This window comes from Protomyctophum bolini (assembly GCF_963924005.1).
Source record: "Protomyctophum bolini genome assembly, chromosome: 21".
In the NCBI taxonomy this organism is placed as follows: Eukaryota; Metazoa; Chordata; class Actinopteri; order Myctophiformes; family Myctophidae; genus Protomyctophum; species Protomyctophum bolini.
Window position 1 is genome coordinate 31094969 of NC_137882.1, and position 24921 is coordinate 31119889.

The 24921-nt window shown below is 42.3% G+C and overlaps 1 protein-coding gene across 1 annotated transcript in view; it reads left to right on the forward strand.

The window, feature by feature from the left end:
* LOC308336492 (V-set and transmembrane domain-containing protein 2A-like) overlaps positions 1–24921 on the forward strand; it is a gene marked incomplete at both ends in the record, with an annotated part of 118312 nt that overhangs the window by 23207 nt on the left and 70184 nt on the right. The window contains 2 exons of the mRNA XM_080793856.1: positions 13897–13950; positions 14654–15014. Of these exons, the coding sequence (XP_080649982.1) occupies positions 13897–13950; positions 14654–15014 (415 nt within the window). The remainder of the gene's footprint in view (positions 1–13896; positions 13951–14653; positions 15015–24921) is intronic.

Consider the following 24921-nt stretch of genomic DNA (forward strand, 5'->3'; position numbering starts at 1 on the left):
TTCATGCAACACTCGACACGTCGTCGCATGTCACGTTTCCGTTCAAAGGAAGTAATTACAATTGACTTGGATTGTTATAGGTATGCCCATACGATGACCATGGATATGGTCTAAAAGTATGTTTCATTTCACTAGCTCTTTAAGTAAATGTACTTAGTTACTTTCTACCACTGTCCAAAACTGTACATAATATATCCTATCAGCAGAAGTAAGCAGAAGCTGCTGGCCCCCTCCGTCATTGAAACCAAAATGGTGGCACTGGATTGCTTTATTTCCCGGTTTATGGCAACGGCGCATTTGCCACTATTCTGTTGGTTTAAAAATAGTTTCCCCTGCTGGACTGCCTCCAAAAGTGATCCAGCTGCATTGAGCAGTTTAAAACCGGGCAGATACAGAGACACAGGAAATTATATTCAGACAGAAGGGGCTGATTTTCATCACTCCTCTCATACTGTATCTGCTCCCACCGCGCATGGCTTTATATCACGATAATCTCACAGGCATCTGATTTCTTTTCAAACCGTTTCAATGGCATGATATGCATCTTCTCATCTCTGTATGACTCTGTGCTGCTCTGCCAATTAACCACGTAACACTTCCAAAATCCAACACTTGCAAGGAATTTCTTGACAGACGGTAAAGTAATGTATAACGGTGGACTTTTATGAAACAAGCACTTTCCAAATAGAAGGAGGATAATTCAAGCTTTTTGTACTGTATTTTTTACATCCAGGCTCCATTTATCTCCATTAAAAGCAGGATTTCCAATGCCCGGTTACTCTCTAAAGCTTCGAGCACTGTCCACATGGTGAGCCGTCGCGCATCCGATTTAATTCGTGACTTTGTCCGCTCCGGACATTTAACCGTTTCTGACAAGAGGTAAACGGTGTGCGCTAATGCTAACGATCACTCCTCAGAACAACAGTATACCCACCTCAACCCGGAAATTAAAACGGAGGCTCGTACAATGGGACTCAATGGCTGCGGCCAGGCTTAGCTGTGCTTATGCTAGCACCTAGCGGGCAATAGAATAGTTAATGGAAATATGGCTGCAGTCTGCTTAAGGTCCATTACACTGACCACAGCAGTCAAAGTTAAATGTTGGTCGCCGGTTCTCAGCAGCATATATTGGCATATATTGACTTGATGACAATCTGGAGCAGCTGGGCTGATTGGGACCAAGTTGCAGCCACGCGTGAGCGTCATTTCCATCCACCAGCTGTTTGAAAACATGGAAGAGATGCCTTCTCTAAGCTGCATGTTGCATCTTCGTGAAGCGACTGTCTTACCTTCAGAACATGGTATATTTTGAACATAAGTGTAGCTGTGATTAATCTCATTAAAAATGTTAATAGTGCGCTGGTAGATCTGCTATTTTTACTATATTTGAAATATACTTCCCTCCCTTCCTAGAATCAAAAGTAGAGCACCCATATTTGTCTTTGAAATGTAGTGGAGTGAAAGTCAAAAGTATCCAAAGAAAGTAATTTGGCCACTGGGAGTAGCTGGTGTGTTCCAGGTAAATTCCCATCCACTGCAGAAGAACACACTTTAAATAAAGTGTACCCACTTTATGTAACACGGCACTGAAATGGGGTTCCATAATGAGTGCAGTTTGCCACAGCTGAATAGAAAGCATCTCATTTCTGTAGCAGACAAGCAGACAACTTGCTATTTGTACACACAATCATACATCCTGTTATGAACGTGTGCTCATAGTATTGCTCATAGCGTTGGCACAATCAGCTGTGTTTGTGTTTGTTTACGGGCTGAAAGTGAGTGACCATGGCCTTTTATCCGATCTACAAGCTTGCAGTGAATGATTTTCGGCATTTCTGTGTGGCAATACTTTTTTCAATGTTCAGTGAGTGCTTCATGCAGTCACGATGCACTTAACCCATTCTGACCTGAGATCAGATTCATACAAGGTTTCCACTGGACACACACTGGTCTGATGAACCCATTCTTACCTGAGATCAGATTCTAAAAAATGTCAGTCGTTCTTCGATTTTTCAAAAAAAAGCAGACCTACAAGCTCGTAGCGCGCCACTCGGTGGCGCGCTATGAGCTTGTAGATCTGCTGTTTTTCAATAGCTAAAGCATAACATGATGCTAACACCAAAACGGGTTCCCGGTCAGAATGGGTTAAAGCCAGCAGCAGACATGCAGTTGTCAGTAACTATTATCTCAGTGATTCATTTGAATGTGGCCACTTTCTTTGTTTTTGATGTTCTTCTGGATTGTAGGCTGAGATGAATGGAGTCTTATCTCCTGAGATGCAGTTGTTTGTTTATTGTGTGCTGTACAGTGGCAGGAACAAATAACTGTTTACTTTAAAAAGCACACAATTCCGTTTTTTAACAGCTTGTTTTTGTTGTTCCCCCATGCCACTATGTGCAGTTAGTAGCTGCAAGAGATGGTAGTCAATACAGATGAATCACGACAGATGAACTGAATCATAATAGATGAATTGCCCAGTTTTTAAGTAGACTACTTATAAACGTATTTATTCTAGGATTGTATGTTTTTTGCCTTGGCTGTCTTATCTGTATTCTCTGTCTCTTTTTCAATGATACTGACCCTGGTGAGCAAAACTCCAATATGTCCCATGCACTTGTTCAAAATGTCAAACCAAGTCTATTCTTCATTCTTTATCATGGTACAATTCATGACCATGAATTAATCCTAAAATGGGACAAAAGGTTTGAAGCAGCCTCTGCACTGCAGGCTGGGCTGCCTTTGCTGGATGTTGGACGAGTGAAATCCTCCCCTATACTCCGCTTCCACTATAGGCCTTCTCTTTAGTGCATCCATCTACCGTATGTTACGTACAACACGGCATATCTCTTTATTCTGGTACCATCAAGAGCAGCCTGCTATGCCATCAGTCAGTTTGTGTATTCTATGATACAAATGCATAATTTATATCCTTCTGCTTGTAAGGAAATCTATGGAGAGCAGCTCAAGCTGTACAGTATGTCGTTGGGAGACGGGGAGAGAAATAAAACATGATTGAACGAGGGGAAGGGAGAGATCGAGGTTACATCATCACTCATCAAGTGAGTTTTGTAAGTTCTGTATTCCCTGTTTTACCGAGTGGATTGTGCAGTTTAATATGCTCTTTTTACTGTTTTTTTTTTAATGTTTTTTGTGGCTTTTGCCTTTTATGGAGGGACAGACAGTAGGCTGACAGGAAATGGGGAGAGAGATGGGGGGGGGTAGACATGCAGTAAAGGCCGTCGGGATCGGGAGTCGAACCCGCGGCACACACTGCCAGACTGGATTACCAGCCAAGGTGCCTGGACCGCTGAGCCACGGCCCAGGCCTTTACTGGGTTTTTGGAGTGGTCACAACCACTCTAAGGCACAGCAATGTCCCTATGTACCTATGTTTAGACTAGTACCAACATGGGGTGCTGTTGCACCACTCACTTCAGACTGGTCTGATTTAATTTTAAACAGTGACTGCAGTCTATGGTCGTCAGGCAAGTTAGTGCGTGTTTATGTGTTTGTGTGTGTGTGCGTTCAACAATATTGAACCAATGAAAAGTATTAAGGTGTTTCGGACAAAACCTCTTAACTCCATTGGACCCTAAAACTGTCCGCTAAAACAGCTAACAAGTAATTGGCAATAAAGTTACAACACCAACGTTGATGAGGCAGTATTGGTTTTATTCATTTCCATAAAAAAACTTTTATTCCCGACAGCCGAGATATCATCTGATGATAATAGCTATGAAAAATACAAAGTCCACAGATACATCAATTAACATTTAACAGTTTGTTTGGGAGTTACAATTTAAATGACTAAATCATCATCAATAATCACAATGACTTTTAATCTACCTTTCCACAGTAGAGCTGCAGCTGTCCTTGTCCTTGTTTGTTTTCGTTCCTGATCATTGTTTGTATATTAATTCATTAGAAACCGTGTTCTGAAAGTAAATTAATTTGCGTCTTCTTAACTTATTTAGCACCTTTTTTGTGTATAATCACGTGGCTTGCCGCTTCAAAACCCAGTCTTTTGACAATGAAAACAGCACTGTCCTTGGTTCCTGAAAATAACAAGCATTGTGATTCAGATTCATGTTTGAATGCTGGGAGAGGAGACCGGATCAAGCTTCCTAATATTTTATGGAGGAACGCTTCAAAGAAGGTGTTTCATTACTGTCATCTCTATGCTAAAAAGCAGATGACGGATGGAGCCCGCACATAGACATATAAACGTAGACGCCCTTTCCGGCTCTGAGGCGCGTGTCACAATTGAAGGCACAATTTTCCCCGAGATTCCTTGCAAAGCATTTGCCTTCAATGATCAGCTTCCGCGTGCGTAACATAAGTCCCGGAAAAGACGCGCCGTGATTGTCCAGTAGTCACTTGAGTGAGGCATCTATTTTTTACAAGTGAGGCTGAGGCATCTATTTTTTTATCTATTTCTATGAGCCCGCACACCCTAGGTATAAAAAATACTTTCTTCATTGAGAAATATGACAACGTTACGATCTATTTGATCTTCAGCAGGTCAAGAAGATCAAACAGATCGAAAACCTTGTCAGATTTCTAAATAAAGAAAGTCTCTTTGTACCTGTGGTATATACCAGCGTCTGCTGCAGTTTCTTTAGCAGATGTGCATATTCTACTGTACGTCTGCTCTAAAAAAGAAAAATACAAATCTGAGGGAGCAAGCTCTTGCCTGTTCGTCTTCACTTTGATGATGCACAGTATGCGCCGTGCCGCTGCTCTCACACACCGGGGTGTTGCTGCTACATAAAATGCCTTCCCCGTTCTCTGCCATATTATATGGTTTCTGGTAATACATCGACATTGACATGCTGCTAAATCAATGTTATGAATGTACATAATTGCGAACGCAGTGATTGCTAACGCAGTGAGCACTTACTACGAGACCTAGCAGATCATGTCTGTCTGTGTGTGTGTCTGTCTGTCTGTCTGTCTGTCCCGCTCTTGTGCCCATATATGGAGCTGAGTGATTACGTCACCATGACTCAGCCATAACCATATAAGGAGTCCCCAAAGCAGCTATACGTCCAAAACCCAAATATGTACGAGCTGCGTTCGCTTCCCGCGTTTGCGCGTCTTACTGGTGTACATACATAGTGTTATGAACACTTGACCCCTCCTTATTCTGGTGGATTCATTGCAATAGCAGATCTAAAAGCTCCACAACATGCTGAAAAAAAATGCTGCAATGCAATGTAATGCACATTATACGATTATAGAATTGCGTGGACCCCGTCACGTTACCATAATTGTCCATGTCACGTCACCAGGCCTGTCACAGTGATGTCTGCAGGCCCTGTGACACAGTTCCGTGAGATAGGGGTCTGGTGATGTGACAGGGCCTGACACGACCCTGTCGCATGATACTGACATCAGCGTCATGCGAGTATCGTATGGTCCCGATGAAGATCCAGCAGGATTGAAACATTGAACGAATAGCAATAAACAAGTGGAGCCGAAATACTAGTGTTGCGGAGTATACATTTACAGTATCATGTAGTAGTATAACAAAATGTATAAAAATCTTGATAGTTTACAAATCTACAAAGTAACTAGTAACTAAAGTTTTCAAATAATTGTAGTGGAGTAAAAGTACAATATTTGCCTCTGAGATGTAGTGGAGTAGAAGTAAAAGTATACTGACAATTGGAAATACTCAAGTCATGTAATAATACCTCAAAAACGTACAGTACTTGAGCACAGTACATGAACTTATAGTTACTTTACACAACTACATCAGTCAGTATCATGGCCAGTATATCTTGAGCAGTAACATGCCAGGACCTGACATGCCCATGACAGGGCTGTTGACAGGGCCCATCTTCCATTTCTAGATGTGAAAATGAGAATTTCTCTGTGGCACTATAGTATGATAGCAGCGAGTGATGTGAGCTCTGGTGAAAGTCTATCTAAAACCTGAAAGGTGCATTTTCTGGTCTCATGATGAGTATATACTTTTCTAACCTAAGGAAACAAGTCCATTCTTTGTTTTTGGTATTGAGAAAAGGCCACAATCTGTCTCAACATCTGTATGCAACAACTTGCAACAGTGAGCGACAGATTTACCATTCAGTCTTCAGAAGGGTGAGGTGGCTTGAATCATCATTCATCACTCACACATACATTCTGCAAACAGGAGCTATGTTTGGTTGTGCAGATTTCTTTTTTTCTAACAAGATGAGTTTTTAGTGTAACCAATGATATTATTATTATTATTATTATTGTTAAAAAAAAATTACGTTAGACCCAGGGGTCAAAAATTGTAGTAAGTCAACAAACTGTGCTTGACTCCAAAAGCACCTTTTGGGTCACATTATCGTTTGATAACGCTAGATACCGCTAGTCTGAACATGTCACAGTCACACCATCCAGAGCCTTTCTCTGTACACTGTGGAGTGTTAATTAAACATCTCGCCAGATAAACCACACAGTCTCTTGAAGTCTCTTCTCACCATGAATGTGCGTCTCAGCGGGCGTTATTGATACCAACACTTTACACAGCCTTCGCATTCATCACCAAAGGTCAGAACCAGAGATGCATGCTTCCCAGTGAAAGACAATCAGAACAACATGAGTGGATAGTTTAATACTCCAACCTTCATGTAAGAGTTATTTAGTGTGTGTGTGTGTGTGTGTGTGTGTGTGTGTGTGTGTGTGTGTGTGTGTGGGGGGGGGGGGGGGGGGGGGGGGGGGGGGATTTATGGTCAATAACTGTGGGACATATTTTACAAGAAGCCCATTTGAGGATTGCATGAAGAGTGGCAGCGTGGCAGTGCGCCAGGGCTTTGCAATAAAGAGAGACGAGATTGAAATTGAGACAGTCGCGAGCACAATGTTCCTATCTTGGCCCGGAAGGTTGCTTGCATGCGTTTAAAAAATAAATAAAAATGAAACGCATAAATGGCAAAGTAATAGGGATCTAGTTGTTTTCGTTGTTGTTGTCGTCAATGGAAACTTTTGCCTAACTGTCAGCAACTCCGAATTAACCTTTACCGAGGGGAACATTCAGAAGTGTGTATGATTAAAAAGAAAGTCACTCTCGTTGACACTTGACTTGATGAGAGAAGTACAATTTACTTTATTCCTTTGTCCCCCTTTTTTTCGGCACAATTAAAGGCTTTAGCACCTTTGCAGTGGTGGAAAGTAACTAAGTACAAAGGGGCCTTTGTAGCTGCGGTTTCTTTGAGTGAGAAGTAAGAGCTATTTTAATCACAGATAGCATTGCCAGACGCAGCACAGCAAACCCCCAAGTAGTCTATAAATGTCTAATATATGTTCCATGATAAAGGCCAGGATATTGGAAATGCATTATGTCACAATTACCCTGATTGCATTTGTACAGTGCAGGATGATTGATGGCACTGCACTAATACTGTAACATCCTCTCTTTTATGGTTTTCAGAGTGACTGAAAAGCCTTCCTTTTTTAAGGGGAGGCCGCTATAAAAAATGTGTTTTTTATACCACATAAGCTCAATTATAATACTTCTTTGTGCGACAAATATTGAAAGGTATTTTGTACAATTATTATAACTCTTTGGAATTAATTATATTTAGGGAGGAGACCTGTATCTGATGATCTTAGGGATCTGCAAGGTTGGTGCATATCCAGTGAGCATGACACAAATAGGAATGAACTAAGTTGCTTAGATTAAAATAAACGCATAATAGGAAGCACTTAGTTATAATCAATGATTTGTTTCACTGCCCAGCAAGCACGGTCAGGACCTGGACAAATTAGTGACGTCTCAATTGGGGCCAGATCAAGTCAAACCAAGACTAGTCAGATCTGGCCCAGAATATCACCTGATTTCAACCAACATGAATTCTGCCCACTAAAACGGACGTCCCTGGATGGATCAGAGAGAGTCCGATCGAGGCCAGATCCACTTAAGTCATATCATAACTAGTCAGATATGGCCCAGAATAAGCTATATTATTTCAACTGGTGAAGACGTCCTGGAAATGACGTAAAGATCATCTCCATAATGGGCTGTGATCTGGCCTAGTCCTGAACGACGTCACCGGACGACGTCATCATAACGTAATTTGGCTTGCTGAGTGGGATCTAGTGAAGCGAAGATACAATAGCATACTTTTTGGTTTCCTGAGCAAGCTGGAGTTTATCCAGTGGAAGAGAATGACAATAATAATAATCTAGTCTTGCTAGAAATAAAAGCATGAGCCATCTTTTCAGAATCTGACTGTCTCAGGCAGCATCAGGCATAAAGTGAGTATACAGTCTTAAAATGCAGTCTTGTGGATGTTACTGGTGTGCTTCTGAAAGTTAGGCTCAGCATCTAAAAACAGACCAAAACAGAAGTTGTAGGCATGTTCACAGGGTTTCACTGACAGGGGAGAAATAGCAAGCAGAAATTGGGTTCCTTAAAGCCTTGGGACCTATACTTGGATAATCTCTGTTTTGTTTCGCTGTAAACATTGTTGGTCATCCAGTCTTTGATATCAGAGATGCATTGGATGTAGGGATGTTAATAGTTTGCCATTAAGAAATTAATTAGACTTAACAGTTAATAATTAATCGAAAATTATGCGGTTCTATCATTGGGTGGTTTTCTGTGAATGTAATGCTGTCTGCGCGTGCAGGAAGCCACAGAAACGTCTTTGTGTGTGTGTGTGTGTGTGTGTGTGTGTGTGTGTGTGTGTGTGTGTGTGTGTGTGTGTGTGTGTGTGTGTGTGTGTGTGTGTGTGTGTGTGTGTGTGTGTGTGTGTGTGTGTGTGTGTGTGTGTGTGTGTGTGTGTGTGTGTGTGTGTTAACCTAGTTAATTCAGCATTATGTTATTGACCAGTCAGGCCGGTATGGCACGCCTGAGGCCTATCTATGCACGGAATATCTATGTTCACAGTGAAAGGGGGTGCATAACCACACCAGGGAAGATTCTGCACTGTGTTCAGTGAGTGTTTCAACACTCACTGAACACAAAAAGAACGAGTGTACTGTAGTGTACGCAATCTCACATCTAGCATCAAGCCACCCACAGGAACACACAAGCATTTTGATTGGAGAGTGATTGTGCAGCTGTTTGCCATAAATACACCTCAGTGAAAACTATGAAAAGGCAAAACAAGAACCAAACAATCAAAAATGGATAGCCTACCATAGAATATATTCTTTCGGCGAGCAAGGGGAATAAAGCTTTCTTTCAGTAAACAAGTGGTTGCAATACCAACCACACAATGACCTATAAAGTATGAGAAAAATGATTGTGCATATTATGCCAAATACATTTGGTCATTTTTATCAGAGCTATTAAAGTATGCAGATGGAGCTGAGATTAATTCAAGTGTTCTTATAAACCCACAGCTTAAGCCTGGCTTAGACTTCTCTCTTGTCTTCACTCTTGCTTTTTAGTTGACCTTTTAACACTTCTGTGTTTCTTCTGCCCTCACCACGTGTGCCGTGTGGCTATGCAGCGAGCTAAACACTAAGGGCCGATTCATACTCCTATTTTACCGCTGTAGTGCCGAAATGATTTCGGCTCGTCAGAAAATTTCAGTAGCACCGAAGAGCCGACTTTAGGACGGTACCCGCCCCCCCGAACCTCAAATGACGTCAAATTGTAGGCTCTACAGAGCCGAACCGACTTTTATTCGCCTCTAAAATAGGAGTATATGAATCGGCCCTAAGAAGCAGCCAAGACAGGAGCTGAACTTGACACATCTTTAATAGAAGCTATTGAAACTATGAAAAGAAAGGAAACGGCCATGTGTAAATTCCACATAATTGTACACAACTTGCATAATCAAGCAAATTATTATGAGTTCACTAAAGTAATGAAACTAAAATGACAACAAGAATGATAATATATATACAACGATAGATAAATCACAGGAATTAACTAAACAGCAAGTGACCAAACAGTGGAATCAGTTATCTGTAGGCATGGATCTGTATACTCACATAACGTAACAAAGTCACAAACACATCAGATACCAGAAAGCATGTCTTATCAACACTCAATGACCAAATTAACCACTCAAACCAGTAAATAAACATACATTATGTTCTCCAAAATCACATACATTTACATAACTGGCCTTAGAAACATAATTTACTTACAGACTTTGCTTCTCAAGGGCACACAGAAACAGAGGACATCAAACTGAAGCTGCCTTAATTCTGTCATATTTTACACTTTTCTTGTTTTTCTCTTTTTTATGCCCTATAAAGCACTTTGTGCTGGATTTGTATGTCATGAAAGGTGCTCAACTATACAAATACAGTGTGTTGTTATTATTATGAATCCACTAATCCAGACACCAGTGTGTGTTAGAAGGAGAGTGCATCTTTCATCACGCCTTATTCCTTCATCAGACATCGTGCTCACGCACGACCGTTGCTATGTGTGGGCTGATCTGTGCTGAGCTGTTGGACCAATGAATGACACCTTCTTGACACCCTTTGACCCTGCAGGGCTCATCAACATGATGTCCATACACGGACAAAATGTGTCTGCAAGGAATGAAAAAGACTTGGTCTTGTCGCAGTAATTATAAAACATGTAAACATAATTATAATGTTGTTGAATATACGACACTGACTGAACACTATATGGGACATATACAGTAGGAGTCCAACTATAGTACTAGTGTTTCTCAAATGTTTCATTTTGAAGGACCCCCTTAACTCTGAGAGTGTACAAATGGAACCATTTGTACACTCTCAGAGTTACAGTTACAGACCTGGTCATTCGGGGCTAGCACTTTATGTGTTTCTGGTAGTATAGTCTGCATTGTCCACTCATTTTGTGTAAAAGAAAATGGCATTTCGACAGAAATGTCCACAAGCCAGCATGGTGATGACCCCTGGCTTTGACACAATAGAGAAAAGAAAGGCATGTCCTAGTATGAAGAAAAGGTGAAGATGTAAAGGCGTTCGTACCCTATTGCTCCTTAATTCTGCTCATGCCCTCTCTGAGGGAATAACTTGACAGAATGCTCTGCACTGTGGCTGTTGTTCACAAGTGGTTGTCTTGTATATACGCTCTGTGCCCTTTCTCCGTACGGCCTCCATTGAGTGTTTATCTTCCCTGTAGGTGCTTACTGCTTATCGTATAATCACACAGCCAGGCCAGTGGCAGCAAGAGCCTGTTCTGCTTCATGGCTCCCACTTTGCTTCAGTTCTGTATGATTCAGCAGACATTTTTTTATATATAGTTTCTATGGGCATGGGTCCATTTGACCTCCCTTGTGGGATAAATAAATTAGATTCTCCAAAAAAATCAATGTCCAGGCCATGACGAAGGCTTTATGTTGAGTGTTTGTCGCCTGTGCCAAAAATATGCCATCACATAAGCTGTGTGTGTGTGTGTGTGTGTGTGTGTGTGTGTGTGTGTGTGTGTGTGTGTGTGTGTGTGTGTGTGTGTGTGTGTGTGTGTGTGTGTGTGTGTGTGTGTGTGCGCGCGCGTGTGTGTGTGACTCTGTGCGCTTCAAGCATTTTGTCAAAGCACACTCCAGTTTCGACCTGTTCTCTTCAAGTGGCTGCTACGTTCTCTGTAATCTATATAGCTCTTGCGGAATCAGACTATAAGAGTGGCATTGTGAAAACCCGTAATTGTCTATATTGAGAGACAATTACTAGACAATTAATAGACAAGTACTCAACTTGAGTATATAGTATACATTATCTCCCTCATTTCTGCTGAGTCAGAGGGGGGGGGGGGGGGGCATTTTTGTTATTTGTTCCCATTAACAGTGTTAATGCCGGGATTAAATTATTGTGTTTCAGGTTTCACTGCCGTGTTTTAAGTTTTCCTTTGAAGTAGCTTGTCATGGAAATCCACGTTAAAATGGTGTAATCGCTTGTTCAAAAATATTCCAAAGTGCCAATCACATCAACACAGCGGAGGAGGAGGCGCCCTGCACCACTCCACCGTCGCCATTGTAATGAATAGGGACTCAATTTCAACAAATTGTCACGATCCGCTCCTTGGACCGTGAACTTTGACTGTCCTTATTTTGAGTTTGGACTATAATATGTATTTATGTCTTGTATATGTATTTGCTCTTGTATTCCTGACTGTTTCTCGTTGGTTTAGATTTTCTGTTACTCTGTTGTTGCCTTAGTTTTGTGTATCTTATTTTGTAGTATTGTTCCTAGTGTTTCCTGTCTTCCTAGTTACTGTTAGTTACCTTGTCTATCCTACCTTGTTATTTGTCAGTGTTTCCACCTGTGTCCTTTTAGTCCCCTAGCCTATCCTGTGGTTGATTGTATTTTGAGTTCACCTGTGTCCTGTTACCCCTGTCTATTTAAGCCCTTTGTTTGCACTGTGTCCTTGTTGGTCCATAGACCTCTGTCAAGTGAGTGTACATGTTTTGCTGTGCCTTTGTTTTGCCCTATCTTGGTTTATTGAAATAAACACTTTGAAGATAGTCTGCTTTGCATCCTGTTGCCTGCTTTTGGGTCCACCCGTAATGCATTCCTGACACAAATACTGTAAATGTTCCATCATTGGTGGATGGATGATGCCACACAGGGACGTTCAGAGAATGTTAAGAGAGGCAGGGGCTGAAATTCCATGAATGGGCACTTTTGGCCAAAAAAATGCTAAAATAGCGGATCTAGAAGCTAGAAACGCATTGCGGTGTGTCGTGTTGAGAGCTTGTAAATCCGCAATTTTCGGGGCGGTGCGACCACGCACTCTATATCTACTGGAGATGTGGCATATGGCATGGATTTCTTATTTTTTTAAACATATGTTTATTCATTTTCCCCCTGGCAGCACAAATACAAACAAAATCTTATCACGAAATGATTTGACAATAATAAATACAAAACAAAAATAAATAAATAATGACAAAACGAAAAATAAAACGAAAAACGAAAATAAAACACATTACATACAGTTAAACAAACAGATTCACAATGTCCATCACAGTTCCCTACCCCCACCCCCCAGCTGACTACTCAGTTAACCACTATACATCCAAAGCCTCTTCAATATCACCTCGCTTAATGAAGTCCAAGAACTTCTCCCATATCTTATAGAATACCTCAGGTTTCTTCCTAATTACATAAGTTAGTTTCTCATGTGCCAAACTGGTTGTTACGTTCCTCAGCCAAAAGCCAATGGCATGGATTTCTAAACAAATTAGCAAAAGTGCTACGTTCATGTTCACAAGATGCTGGGGAAAAAACAATTCTCCTGAATGCTGCCTTTGGTTATGGAATGGCAAGGAAAGGGGGGAATTTGTGTATCTTTTCACCACAGTAAATGCTGCACTCGTGGTCTGGGGAGGGCAGTTGTTTTACGGCCGGGTAAAAAGGGCAGGGCTCAAGCCATCTTTGATGACTATGTGTCCCAGACACGTCCCTGATGCTATACACATAGCTACATTGATGAGGGTTAGGGGTTTTTGACAGTGTTGTTTTTGGCAGGCATTTTAGATTTAGTCTTAGTCTGAATGCTTACGTTTATTCATTCCTATCCTTGATAGTTTTAGTCGATGAGATGACTGCTAACAGTATTATCGTAAAATACATCCCATTTTGAAGATTAATATATGAGGGGATGACAACACAATAGGCTACAACTTGTGTTACAAAACACAATCATATAGACAATACCGCCTGTTCAGAAAATAGAATAGCCTAGATCAGGTTCTCAACCATTTATTACCAGTAACCACCCAGAAGTATCATTATGACTGATGTTAAAATACAGTAGTGTAGAGGGCACGTGCGCGCGCACACACACACACACACACACACACACACACACACACACACACACACACACAAAACACACACACACGCACACAAAACAACATTGAACGCTGTACCAGACTATAGGCTCCTATACTGTAATGTTTCTCTCTCTCTCTCTCTCTCTCTCTCTCTCTCTCTCTCTCTCTCTCAGATGGAAATTACACAAGAGCCAGATCCTTACGATGACGAGGGGACAAAGATAAGTGTAAGTTCAGCCCCATAAACCGGGTCAGGGTTAGCCTTAATCCTAAACCTATACTGTATGGTCTAATTTAAAATGTTTATTTATTTATTTATTTTTCTAACAAATAGTTTTGAATTGATATAGCTGAATATTTTTTCAGCTGGCACTAGCTGTCACTATATCAATATATATATATATATATATATATATATATATATATATATATATATATATATCCATGTGAATGGATTATTGTTCAAAAAGGACAAAAGCAAACCTTGTACAGGTATAGCTACATACCTAATGTAGACAGTTTTTTTCTTCTTCTTTTTTTCACTTAATTTTTATTGAAGGAAGAACAGACAGACAGAAACTCAACTAACAAGACAAAACGGGAAAGAAAAAGAAAAAGGACAAAAAGTAAAAGAAAAAAGGCTGCATTTTTCATATTACAATAAACATTCAATGAAATTCTATTGCAATATCGCTAGGCTGAGAGAAGAGATTCCACTTTTCCCATTTTTTATAGAATTTATCCTCCTGTAGTCTAAGGATGAATGTTAGTTTTTCCATAGAATACAGTTCTAGACTGTTTTTTTAAAAACATTTAAACATTCCCTACCAGAGTTATAACTCTGTCTGTGTGTGTGTGAACCGCCAGGGGTTGCACCGATCATTAAAACATTTGACGACGATGTTTGTTCCGAATGTGTCCCCCCGTCAGACCGTGAAGGTGCAAGGCAACGACATCTCCCACAAGCTGCAGCTCTCCAGGGTCGGGAAGAGCGACGAGGGCCTCTACGAGTGCCGGGTGACGCGCGCCAACTACGGGGAGATCGCCGAGTACAAGGCCCAGGCCTGGCTGAAGGTCAACGCCACCACCACGGCCGCATGGCCTCCCCGACCGGCAGCGGCGGCGGCGCCCGCCGGCAATAAGAAGAGCTCCCCGCTCCACCTGACGGACAAGAAGCCCCGGAAGTCCGCCTCGGCCTTTGGACAGGACAGCACGAACTCTGACCAGAGGGTGGAGTCCACCTCCACCTCCCACACGTCCTCGAAGACGGACCAACACAACCCAAGCTCAGGTACGCACGCTCCCGATAGTTGGAGTCATAACTATAGGAGTGGATACTGGTTGTTTACTTCTGTCTGATAGTTCTGTTGGAGTCATAACTAGGAGTGGATATACTGGTTCTTTACTTATTTCTGATAGTTCTGTTGGAGTCATAACTAGGAGTGGATATACTGGTTCTTTACTTATTTCTGATAGTTCTGTTGGAGTCATATACTGGTTCTTTACTTATTTCTGATAGTTCTGTTGGAGTCATAACTAGGAGTGGATATACTGGTTCTTTACTTCTGTCTGATAGTTCTGTTGGAGTCATAACTAGGAGTGGATATACTGGTTCTTTAATACTTCTGTCTGATAGTTCTGTTGGAGTCATAACTAGGAGTGGATATACTGGTTCTTTAATACTTCTGTCTGATAGTTCTGTTGGAGTCATAACTAGGAGTGGATACACTGGTTCTTTACTTCTGTCTGATAGTTCTGTTGGAGTCATACCTCATAGGAGTGGATATACTGGTTCTTTACTTATTTCTGATAGTTCTGTTGGAGTCATAACTAGGAGTGGATATACTGGTTCTTTACTTATTTCTGATAGTTCTGTTGGAGTCATAACTAGGAGTGGATATACTGGTTCTTTACTTATTTCTGATAGTTCTGTTGGAGTCATAACTAGGAGTGGATACTGGTTCTTTACTTATTTCTGATAGTTCTGTTGGAGTCATAACTAGGAGTGGATATACTGGTTCTTTACTTATTTCTGATAGTTCTGTTGGAGTCATACCTATAGGAGTGGATACTGGTTCTTTATTTATTTCTGATAGTTATGTTGGAGTCATAACTGGGAGTGGATATACTGGTTCTTTACTTCTGTCTGATAGTTCTGTTGGAGTCATACCTCATAGGAGTGGATACTGGTTCTTTGATAGTTGGAGTCATAACTAGGGAAGGACATACCGGTTCTTTGCAGTGGTATAAAGTAACTAAGTACATTTACTCAAGTGCTGTACTTAAGTCATATTTTGAGGTATACTTTTTTACTTTACTGGAGTATTTCCAATTTCCAATACTACTCCACTACTGCACTACAAGCTCACAATGCGCCGGACATGCATTTGAAAACTTGAAAGTAATTTTGAATAATTTTGGCTTGTGACATTAATCAGGGGTAGATTATAGTAAGGGGGCCACAATTGTAAAAGGACTTAGAAGTCGGGGGCCGACCCACAATACCGTGCTTGTGGTTAACCGTTATATAGAACACAATAATGGTTCAGTCAGGACAACTCAAGAATGGATGGAATATATATTTATTGAATACAAGATGAGCAATACATTTATTATGGTTTGGCGATGTATTGGACCTGCGTTTTAGGTACTCAGATCAAGCGCATCAGTCCCGACCATAGGGACTCTGAATCCCCCGTACCTAAACAGTAGATCCAAAACGAAAATACGTAGCTGGGGTGGAGGTGGGTGAGCAGCAGGTTTGTATACAGCGGCACGCTGATACAGCAGCAGCAAGCAAGCAAGGAGGCAGAGGAATGCAAACCTCCGGTTAAAGTAGCCGGTATGAAGATGGAGTGAGTGTGTGATTGGCTGAGTGAATCATGTGAATGAGAGCGTGATGCTGAGGCGGCCCAATTAACGGCCGGCAGCGACTGCACTGAGGTTCCCTGACTGAACTTGCTCTGCGCATGTCTACGACAGGCACAAATGCTCATACAATGGACATATTATGTCCATTATGGTAACTTATTAGGGCCTGCTTCATACTGCATTCATGCCTTTTGATGTTTGACATAGGGTCATCTGTGCCGGTCCTTTATAATGTAACTTAAAGAAGAAAGCGAGAGCAAGCACTCAGTGGAATATTTCCACGTAATGGTGTAACGCAGGGGTCTGCAACCTTTTTTAAATGAAGTGCCATGTTTGTATTTTCTAGATCGTCAGTGTGCCATATGAACATTAATTAATTTTAATGACACCACGTAAAAAGTCTGACATGTTTTGCTTGTCCACAAATATAAAGTTTTTCCTTATTTTTTTACATTTTCTTTCACGTTGTTATAATGATCATTATACTCGGGGCAATAACAGAGTTCAGTTTTAATGAATGTGGAATGCAGGATATAATTTACACACAAATGTGAGGGATTTGACTCATTTTTTTAAAATAGTTTATTTAAAAAAAATACTCTCTCACACACTTGCCAGTGTGCCAGTGATCACCCTCCTTTGTGCCAATGTTGGCACTGGTGCTTAAGGTTGCCTACCCCTGGTGTAACGGGTGCACGGTTCTGGAAGATATACTGTGAGAATAAATACCAGCACTCACGCTGTGTCCTTTTAGGATTCTTGTTTTATTTTTCGATTCCCCCCAGCAGGCAACAAACAGACAGATTCGACGTTTCGGCCGTTATGTGGCCTTCTTCAACTCTAAATCTTTAGAGTTTTGAAGAAGTCCACACTGCCGAAAAATAAAACAAGAATCCTAAAAGGATACAACGTGAGTGCTGGTATTTATTCCCACGGTCCTTTATAATGCACATGCTTTGAATTGGATATCTGTCTATCTATAAATGCACCAAGTCTCTGTCTGTTTGTCTGTCGGTACCGTACGTCTGTCTGTGTATAATCCACGTAACTCGAGAACCGTTCGCTCCACCGACTCCAAATTCGACACACGCGTGCCGCACCACTGCAGGGGGTGCAGTGCCCGTTGTCGAGTCGGTCGGACCCATTGGTTGTCCAGAACCGCCTTGAAAAGGATTCTGCCCGGGCTCTGGACAGGGCCCCTGCCCACTAGGGTACATATATATGCAGCTGGCCATAGACTCCATTTCTGGGCATGCCTATGACAAAGAACTCCATATATTTTCAATGTGCATTGTTTCAAGTAGGCCAGTCAGTGCCCAACGGGCAGCGCTGTAGAGGCTCCAACGCAACATATCTGGGCGGGGCACGCATTTCCAACGTGCATCGTTCCAAGTAGGCCAGTGCCCGACAGGAACCACTGTCTGTAGAGGCCCCACGGGCACCGCTCTAGTTGAGAAAGAAGGAAGTATAGATATTTCAATGTCCTGTGCAGCACGGTTCTCTGGCATGGAATTGTGTCTTTGTGAGAATAGTATTGGAAGCAGGCTGGCATGGTGAAGTGCCTACATATTCATATTTTTAGCATTTTTCTGGCTGATAAGGGCACAAGCTCTTATGCTGTGTTCTATTTCATCAATAATGGATTAAGTTAGCCAGAGGTTTTTGGCTGGGGACCCCCCCCCGGGAATGCTTTGGCCATGTCTCGCGCCTACAGAATTCATTCCATATGTATGTTGATCTGACCCCCCCCATGCAGCACTCGCCCAGCAGTCTGCCGTCACCCGGGCGGATGTGAGTGCCCTCAGGGCGTCTTACTGGTTTATACAGACACTGACAGGACCCTGACAGTATAGTACAGAGACTAACAATGGAAATCTTTTGGTTTTAACATGGAGGAGGTGTCACAATAAGTCAGACATCCCGTTAGTCAGACCTGTGCAGACCTGTGGTTAAGACTCACCAGTGCTGCTTGTTAAAAAATCACCCTTGGCTTCCTGTGAGGTTAGGGTTTGTGATAGTGTTAGCAATGTGTGGCACCATCTCGTCTCGTATCGTCGCTCGACCACTGAACCTGTGTGTGTGTACAGTCCGTGCTGGAACAGGTCCTGGGTCTGCCTCATGTTGTGTGGGTGACAAATTGGTGTCAGACCTCCTGTTGGCTTATGACTAGTGCCTGACCTCGTCAGCCAACCTCCCTTCAAAACTATCGACTGCTCTCACTGCTGCCAGAATTTTTTGCCTTGAGCAGAATGTGGTAAGTAACAAAAAAAAATATATAATATCACGCCCACCTTGACGGTCTCACCGACGTCTGACCAAATCACAGAGGCCAAAATTGTGTTAAACCCACTTTGCCACTCACTTTATGCATGCACATAATGTAATATAGACTATATAGGGTCTATAGCCAAACAGACATTGGAGGTCGGTTGGAAGTATGTAGTGGGCTTTAGTCTGAGCGTTGTGGCTCAAAGATAAATGATGTGATTCATCCACCCTCGGGCCTAACTGATCACAGCTGAGAAACAATCCACTATTAGATTCTGAGCGTCACTTCCAAAAGCACATCATTAATATCTCCAAGAAGACACTGGGAGAGTGTGCGTGCAAGGATTCACGCCGATTGGTCCAGCAGTGTCTGAGATTAGCAGCTCACAGACGGGGGATAAAAGTTAATCCACACCCAGGGGCCGTTCCAGACTGGCGGAGATAATAAACGCTGTGAATCCCAGGGTCCTCCGTTTGGGCTTTTTTATTTGTTAGTTTTTGTCTGATTACCAAAAGAACACAGCCCCGCTTCTCCCCCCGCATGCACATCAGCCAATCATTTCCCTAGAGGTCAGTCGGATTCAGACGTGCAAACAAAGCTGTTTGTGCTTCGCAAGATAGCCCCAAATCCAAAGACGGAGCCAGCCGGTAGAGATATTTACTTGCTGCTGAATAGAGACAAAAAAAAAAGTTGGATAATACCCAGGGGGCTGCAGAATAGATTATGAGGCAGCCAAATTATGCTGACAACTGCGTCGCAGCGAGTGCTCTGCGCGTGGCCCGCCTTGACACTGATAAATGCCTCCACCGCCGCGGCTGCCCTCAGCGATTTCCCAAAGCGTCCGAGAGGGTCGACAGAGTTCCTTTGTCACGGAGAGAGAGAGAGAGAGAGAGAGAGAGAGAGAGAGAGAGAGAGAGAGTGTCGAGTTTGAGGCTGATGAACAAAAATGAGCTCAACAGGCTCGCTTGAAATTAAAGTGTTTTTTTTCCTGCACCTCTGCATCTGTAAACAAGGAGGGGGAGCGGTTCACTGCTGCTCTGCAGTGCTGTGTCAGCTGCGCTTACCCCCCACCCCCCCCCCCCCCCACCACCACCACCACCACCATCAACAAGGCGAGGCCAACTCACGCATGCACAAATAAAAAACAGATCTGACTACCATTACTGCATCACTGCCATGGACCTTGATTGCATAACCATTTTTTACCAAGTAAGTGACCAAAAAAGAAAAAAAACTAAATATGATTACTGACATTGATTTAGAAAACGATTACATCCCTTTAAGATTTGTTGGAATTGATTATGTTTTAACCCATTCTGAACGGGAACCCATTCTGGTGTTAGCATCATGTTATGCTTTAGCTATTTGAAAATAGCAGATCTACAAGCTCATAGCGCGCCACCGAGTGGCGCGCTACGAGCTTGTAGGTCTGCTATTTTTGAAAAAAATCGAAGAACGACTGACATTTTTAGAATCTGATCTCAGGTCAGAATGGGTTCATCAGACCAGTGTGTGTCCAGTGGAAACCTCATATGAATCTGATCTCAGGTCAGAATGGGTTAAGAGAAATGTGACTGAGGCACCGCTACTGCAGTTGGACAGGGCGCCTCACATCCGTTCAATGGACAAATTGAGTACATGCACTGAATCACTTTGTCAAGATGACATCAATGTTTCATACAGTGGGATAATAGGGTTCTCCGGATGTCCTTCATTACATTACGTGCGCATAATGAAAAGGTTGAGATGTTTTATCCTGGGAATGACAAGACCTTTCTAGCTACAGTACATAGGCCTATGCTTCTTTTCTTACTAACAGAGTACAGAGGGTGAAAGTGAAAACAACCCTCTCTTCAGCATTATCTATACCAATGTTGGTGCTCCCCAGGGGTGTGTGAGCTCAGCTGTACTTTTCACCCTTTATACTGACAGCTGTCGTATTGAGGAATGCCTGTCTGAATGTCGCACTGACACACCAGACCAATACATTCTAAAATACTCAGATGATACAGTTTTGATTTCTCTCCTAGATAGTTCCAGTGATCCTGGACTGCACCAACACAGAGGAAATAAGGTGGTTGAATGGAGTGATAACAATGCTCTCATCATTAACACAAAAAATAGATTGTTTTTGGTACACCACCAGAGATACACAGATCCTCCATTACTATTCATGGTGAACCGATCAACCAGGTATGTTCGTAAAAATACCTAGGAGTAGTATAGACCATCTATTGTCATGGAATGATCAGATTGATTCAGTGTGTAAGAAAACAAAGCAAAGAATCTACTTCCTTCGCCGTCTAAGATCCTTCGGTGCTAGTAGACGGATTCTTCTTTTGTTTTTCACTTCTGTTATTATGAGTGTTCTTCAGTACTGTAGTACCACCTGGTATGGATGTTTGTCTGCAGCCCTAAAGTCACAAACTGCTGCAACAACCGAACATTTGTTCAAAGATTGTTGGACAACCACTTCAGAAACTTTATACATCCACGTATGATAACAGCATCCTAAGGTTAGCAAGGAATATCACCTCTAATACTAAGTAAGTCTATGTGTTGTGTGGAGAATATAGGTTGCTACCTTCAGGAAGGAGATATGGTGTTGCAGCATACAATAAGGTCAGACTAAAGAGGTTCTTTGTCCACCAGTCGACCTTGAGGCTTAATCAGGAGTTGTAGTAGCCACAGGGTAATCTAAGCGGTGGATATTGCTCTTGTCTTCATGTCTTTATGTATGTAAATTGTCTTGTTCTTTGTGTTATGTCAAATGTGTGTATATGTGTTCTGCATACTTAATTGGCTGCTGGGTCGCAAGACAAATTTCAGTGTGAACTGACAATAAAGTACTATATCATTATCATGTTCCCCTGCCTGCGTCATCACACGTTCCCCCTCCATGGAGTCAAAACAGCCAGCCAGGATGTCAGCCACTATAGGCCAGTCATTTAAGTCAGCTATAAGCAGCCAGACAGTTAGCCGCTCAGCTTGTCAGTGACACACAGCCAGTCATTGCTTTGACAGGCAGCCAACCGCAGGCATTGAGCCAGTTGGCAAGTATAGGGTGGCAAGCCAGTCTATCACAGAGACAGCCCAGTCAGCTGGCACGTTGGTTAGACATATACTAACAGTCCGACAGGCATTTCTCCGACAACACTGTCGCTCCCGACGCATGCGTGGCCGGTTAAAACTCGCCCGTGTCCCCCCGACATGCGTGGCAGGTTAAAACTCACCCGTGTCCCCCCGACATGCGTGGCAGGTTAAAACTAACCCGTAGCTCACACTTAAAACTAACCTGTGGCTCCTGGTTAAAACCAACCAAAGGGTTTGGGTTTTGGGTAGGGTGTCGTGTGACTAATAAAACAAGTATTTGTATTTTTCACTGTCTGCACTTTCTCTTTGCAGGTACAACGAGAACATCATTCAACTTTGGACTGGCACTTCTTCTTCTTCTGGCTTGTGGTTTCGCAAAGGATGCATTGTCATGTTTTCAAGAACTGGCTTGATGTGCCCACTCCACAGCTCTCTCTCTCTCTCTTTCTCTCTCTCTCTCTCTCTCTCTCTCTCTCTCTCTCTCTCTCTCTCTCTCTCTCTCTCTCTGTTATTTTGCACCGAGTGGACAGCACAGTTGATCCTCACCTCCCAGCTCCTCGCGCCCAGCAGCACATTCTCATTGGCCGTTGCACACAGCTGTCTCCCAGCCCATTGGCTTATACGTCACTGTACAGATCACTTTCTGAGGTGTTACAGCATTCCCGGTGTGGAAGAGAGGAGGACACTGTTGGACTTTTTGCTTGTGGAGGAATGACTCCACATGACTCGATCGGGCACACATACGTTGGTCGGACGTACTATAACAGCCCGACGTGCAACAGTCCGACACATGCGTGGCTGGTTAAGACTCCCCCGTGGCTCCAGACATGCGTTTGCCGGTTAAGACACATGCGTGGTCGGTTAGGACTCACCCGTGGCTCCAGACATGCGTTGCCGGTTAAGAAACATGCGTGGTCGGTTAAGACTCACCCGTGGCTTCCCTGCGTGGTTAGGGTTAGGTTAGGGTTTGGGGTATAGGGTGTCAGACTAATACCCGTCGGACTGTTAGTGCTGTACGTCGGACCAAACACATGCACCCGACTCGATTTCCCCTGTTGTGTGTTAATTTGCTTATAAATGACGAGTCCCGAGTCGAAATGAACACTAATGTATATCATTTAAATACAAACCTGGACTTCAGGAGCTTGCACACTGGTCTGTAATTTTCGCGTGTAAAACATTTAATAATCTGTTTAAAGTTTACCCACCGCCTCCGATATTTCCGACGGTCGTTTTATTTTTTCGGACCGGTTCGGACCGGTTCGGACCGGTTCGATTTTCTGCGTTTTTCATCACATCACCTTTTCTGTATTTTTGTTGTGTGTGTGTTTTGAGGCTGTGTAGCCTACCAGCCTACCAACCTGTGGATTGAGGAAAGAGGGAAAAAAAGGGAAAACTCATGGCACACACTTACCCTACAGTATGTCAGTCGCTGTTTAGTATCAATCGCAGTGGTCTTCTTCTTAACGTGGCTTAAGTATTATAGCAAAACATTCTTCTTGATCATAGCTTGATCTCAGAATGGACGCAATATATCCATTTGATTGTTTTTTTTTTTTTGTTTTTTTTTTTGATTTGTCCGCATTAAATAATAATACGCATCGTAGTCATTGTGCAAAGGCGGGTGTCCGACGTGCGTAGCGATTTACGGATTTAAAAAAAAAGTATGCATTTTTTTTGCATACAAACATATACAGACTTCAGAAGGCAAGATCCTTTACAGTACAGTCCACGAAAAGCTTCTGAAAACATAGATGTAAGGCAATAATCTGTGAATATAATGACAGAGAGAGGTATTTTGCAACTGTAATACCTATAGGATTCGAACCCCGGTTCCTGGGGAAACTACACATCTCTACTGCTCATTCAAGGTAAAGGGTACCTGCAACTACAGCAGGGTTTAAACGTCTCAATGGCAGTGGTGGAAAAAGTACTCACATTTTTTTACTTGCAATATACAGTAGAACCACTCTGTTACAAGTAAAAGTCTGCTGGAATGCAAACTTTACTTGATGTGTGTACTGTATTGGGCTGAAGTATTCAAGAAGTAGTCGAGTAAAAGTACCAACATTTGGATCCGAGATGTAGTGGAGTGGAAAGTAAAAGTATTGGAAATTGGAATTACTCGAGTAAAGTACAGTACTTAAGTAAATGTACTTAGTTACTTTCCACCACTGAGTTTGGATGTTACAGTAGCATGGGATCCAGCCTGATTCACTAACATTGTGTGGATTTGTTTTTCTCACCTCACCAAGCATAGTGAATCAGGCTGGATTATAGGACTATAGGCGTCGCTATAGTTTGCACGGGGAAATGAGGTACAAATTAATGCAACCCAGAATATATATTTGGTTTATTTTTCTAACATTACATAAGAGAGCTCATATCGCAGTGTATTTTGGATCCATCCACACAGCATTTATATAAACAAAACGCTTTGACAATCTGACCCAAACACATAGGCCAAGGTGTTTGGATTCTTATTGCAACATTTAACTAAAAAAATACTAAGATAATATATGAACGAAACAGTCCATGTCGTTGCTTCACTTTTTCCCCACATGTTTCAGTTCCTATTCACTGTGGAAATTGTGAATAATTACATGTTCACCTTAATGATCTTTTCATCAGATGGTAAATTGTGTTTACATGTTTAAGTTTTATACACTTTTTTTATGAAACGGTTCAAAGGGTATCTATTCACCACATAGTATCCAACATAAGTATCATGCAACCAAAGAGAGAAACAATTCATAGATATAATGGTATCATCGTTCCTTGCCCTTTGATGTTATCAGTTGACGCCCCACATTATGTATATTCAGGCAAACAGGCAAACATTAATAGATACACATGATTATGCCAGCGTAATGCAGCAACGTCACTTCTTGGATGTGAGCGATTGCACACATTATGATTATTACAACACTGCGTGTGTGTGCTTTCAAAAGCCAATAATCCCGTC